Source organism: Elephantulus edwardii, unplaced genomic scaffold (assembly GCF_000299155.1).
Source record: "Elephantulus edwardii isolate Elephantulus edwardi_28Jun2011 unplaced genomic scaffold, EleEdw1.0 scaffold00026, whole genome shotgun sequence".
Lineage (NCBI taxonomy): Eukaryota > Metazoa > Chordata > Mammalia > Macroscelidea > Macroscelididae > Elephantulus > Elephantulus edwardii.
The window spans coordinates 4,612,621-4,614,379 of NW_006399776.1; the positions used below are offsets into that span (position 1 = coordinate 4,612,621).

A 1,759-nucleotide genomic window follows, 5' to 3' on the forward strand; every position below is an offset into this window, starting at 1 on the left:
TTTCTCCTCATAGAGCCCAGCCTCCCAGATAATCTGTTCTGCATATAGGTTGAAAAGGTATGGAGATAGGATGCATCCCTGGCGTATAGTCATGGAAAATACTTCTATTAATTTTGAGTTGTTCTTAAAATTAATGTACTATGCAGATAGTAAATTTATTTCAAAGGCCATAATAAAGTAAAATATATTTTCATTCAAGATTATTCTGAGCTTTTGCATTTTAAAGGAATTATTATTGCTGGAGTTTTGGGGTTTTTTGGTGTTTTTTACTTTATAAATTCCTCTGTTTATATTAAAGCTCTTTTACCATCTTAAAAAAATCCCGAAACTAAACTGAATCCATCAGTTCATGTCAGTTATGACAGAGAACAGAGCAGAACTACAGGACAACTGTAGGACAGTGTAGAACTGCCCCATTCAGGTCTTCAAGGACATAATCTGGTGGACACGGGCCACCGGCTGCGTCTCTCCCACAGAGCTGCTGGTGAACTGCAAGCTTTTCTTTTATCATCCAGTTACTTAACCACTGCACCACCAGGACTGTCTTCCTTTACTGTTGAACATCTCGACACAAAGAAAAAATTCCTTTGCAAAGATTTTCTGGTTCATTTAGCTGTGACAAAGATAAATAAGGAGCAGGTGAAGCTTTCACCTAGTTCAGTGAAGGTGGACACATCCTTCTTGTGTAAAAGACTTCTGTTAGCATCATTTAGGCAAAACAACTTTTTTTTCTTTCTGTGTCAGTGTGGAGTCCTGGCTTGGTGAAAATCCTATTCAAATGCAGCTTTGAACAGGCAACTTGAAACACTCCATGAACAATCCAAAACCTTAGACTAGAACTATCTCACGACACATTCTCTCCTACACAGAACACCAGCCTCCCTACATCATTGCAGTGTTGCCTCGCTATGTGGAGATCCGGACACTTGAGCCAAGACTTCTGGTTCAGAGCATTGAATTGCAGAGGCCTCGTTTCATTACTTCAGGAGGGTAAGACATTCCTTTCTTTACTGTGGCGTCTGTATTATTCCAAGCATTAAACCCCCTTAAATGTCACCATGAAGCCTTGTGTCCCTTTGCTAATATTCTTCCTCCTACCTGCAGGTCAAACATTATCTACGTGGCCAGTAATCATTTTGTTTGGAGACTCATTCCTGTCCCCATGGCAACCCAAATCCAACAGCTTCTGCAGGACAAGCAGTTTGAATTGGCTCTGCAGCTTGCTGTAAGTCTTGCTCCTGAGGTTTGGATGGGTTGGCTCTCCTCAGTATTCTTGGAAATAGATGGTTTTAGTTTAGGTGGTCATCCTCAGTTTGCACTAGTGGAATAAATACAGAGCCGAACATCAGGAGATATGTATTCAAAGTCTCAGTCTGCAGTAAAATATCTAGGTAACTTTGTTATTTTACTTTCTCACCGTGCTTATCTGCCAAATGTAGAATGGATGCCAGCTGTAGTTTTTTTAAAAAAGAAAAGCAAAACCCAAACCTACCGCTCTTGAGTTTACTCGCCAACTCATAGTGACCTTGTCAGACAAAGTATAACTGCCTCAGGGTTTGCAGGGACATACACTTTTATAACAGCATCACATCTTGATTCCGTAGAGCTGCTATGAACCAATCTCCTTTCATTTAACTGCTGAATGCTTTAACCATAGTGCCTCCAGTGCTCGTTTTGTTTTAGTAACAGTACCTCATAAAGTGAATGGTATTGATAGTCTTGAAAATGAAAGGCAACACAAACATTAACATGTAGTTGT

General features: G+C 40.0%; 1 protein-coding gene across 2 annotated transcripts in view; it reads left to right on the forward strand.

The window, feature by feature from the left end:
* The window catches only part of VPS39 (vacuolar protein sorting 39 homolog (S. cerevisiae)), a 55,304-nt gene that overhangs the window by 31,863 nt on the left and 21,682 nt on the right, over positions 1–1,759 (forward strand). For both annotated transcript variants that reach the window (XM_006882982.1, XM_006882981.1), the window contains 2 exons: positions 870–990; positions 1,105–1,225. In XM_006882982.1, the coding sequence (XP_006883044.1) occupies positions 870–990; positions 1,105–1,225 (242 nt within the window). The remainder of the gene's footprint in view (positions 1–869; positions 991–1,104; positions 1,226–1,759) is intronic.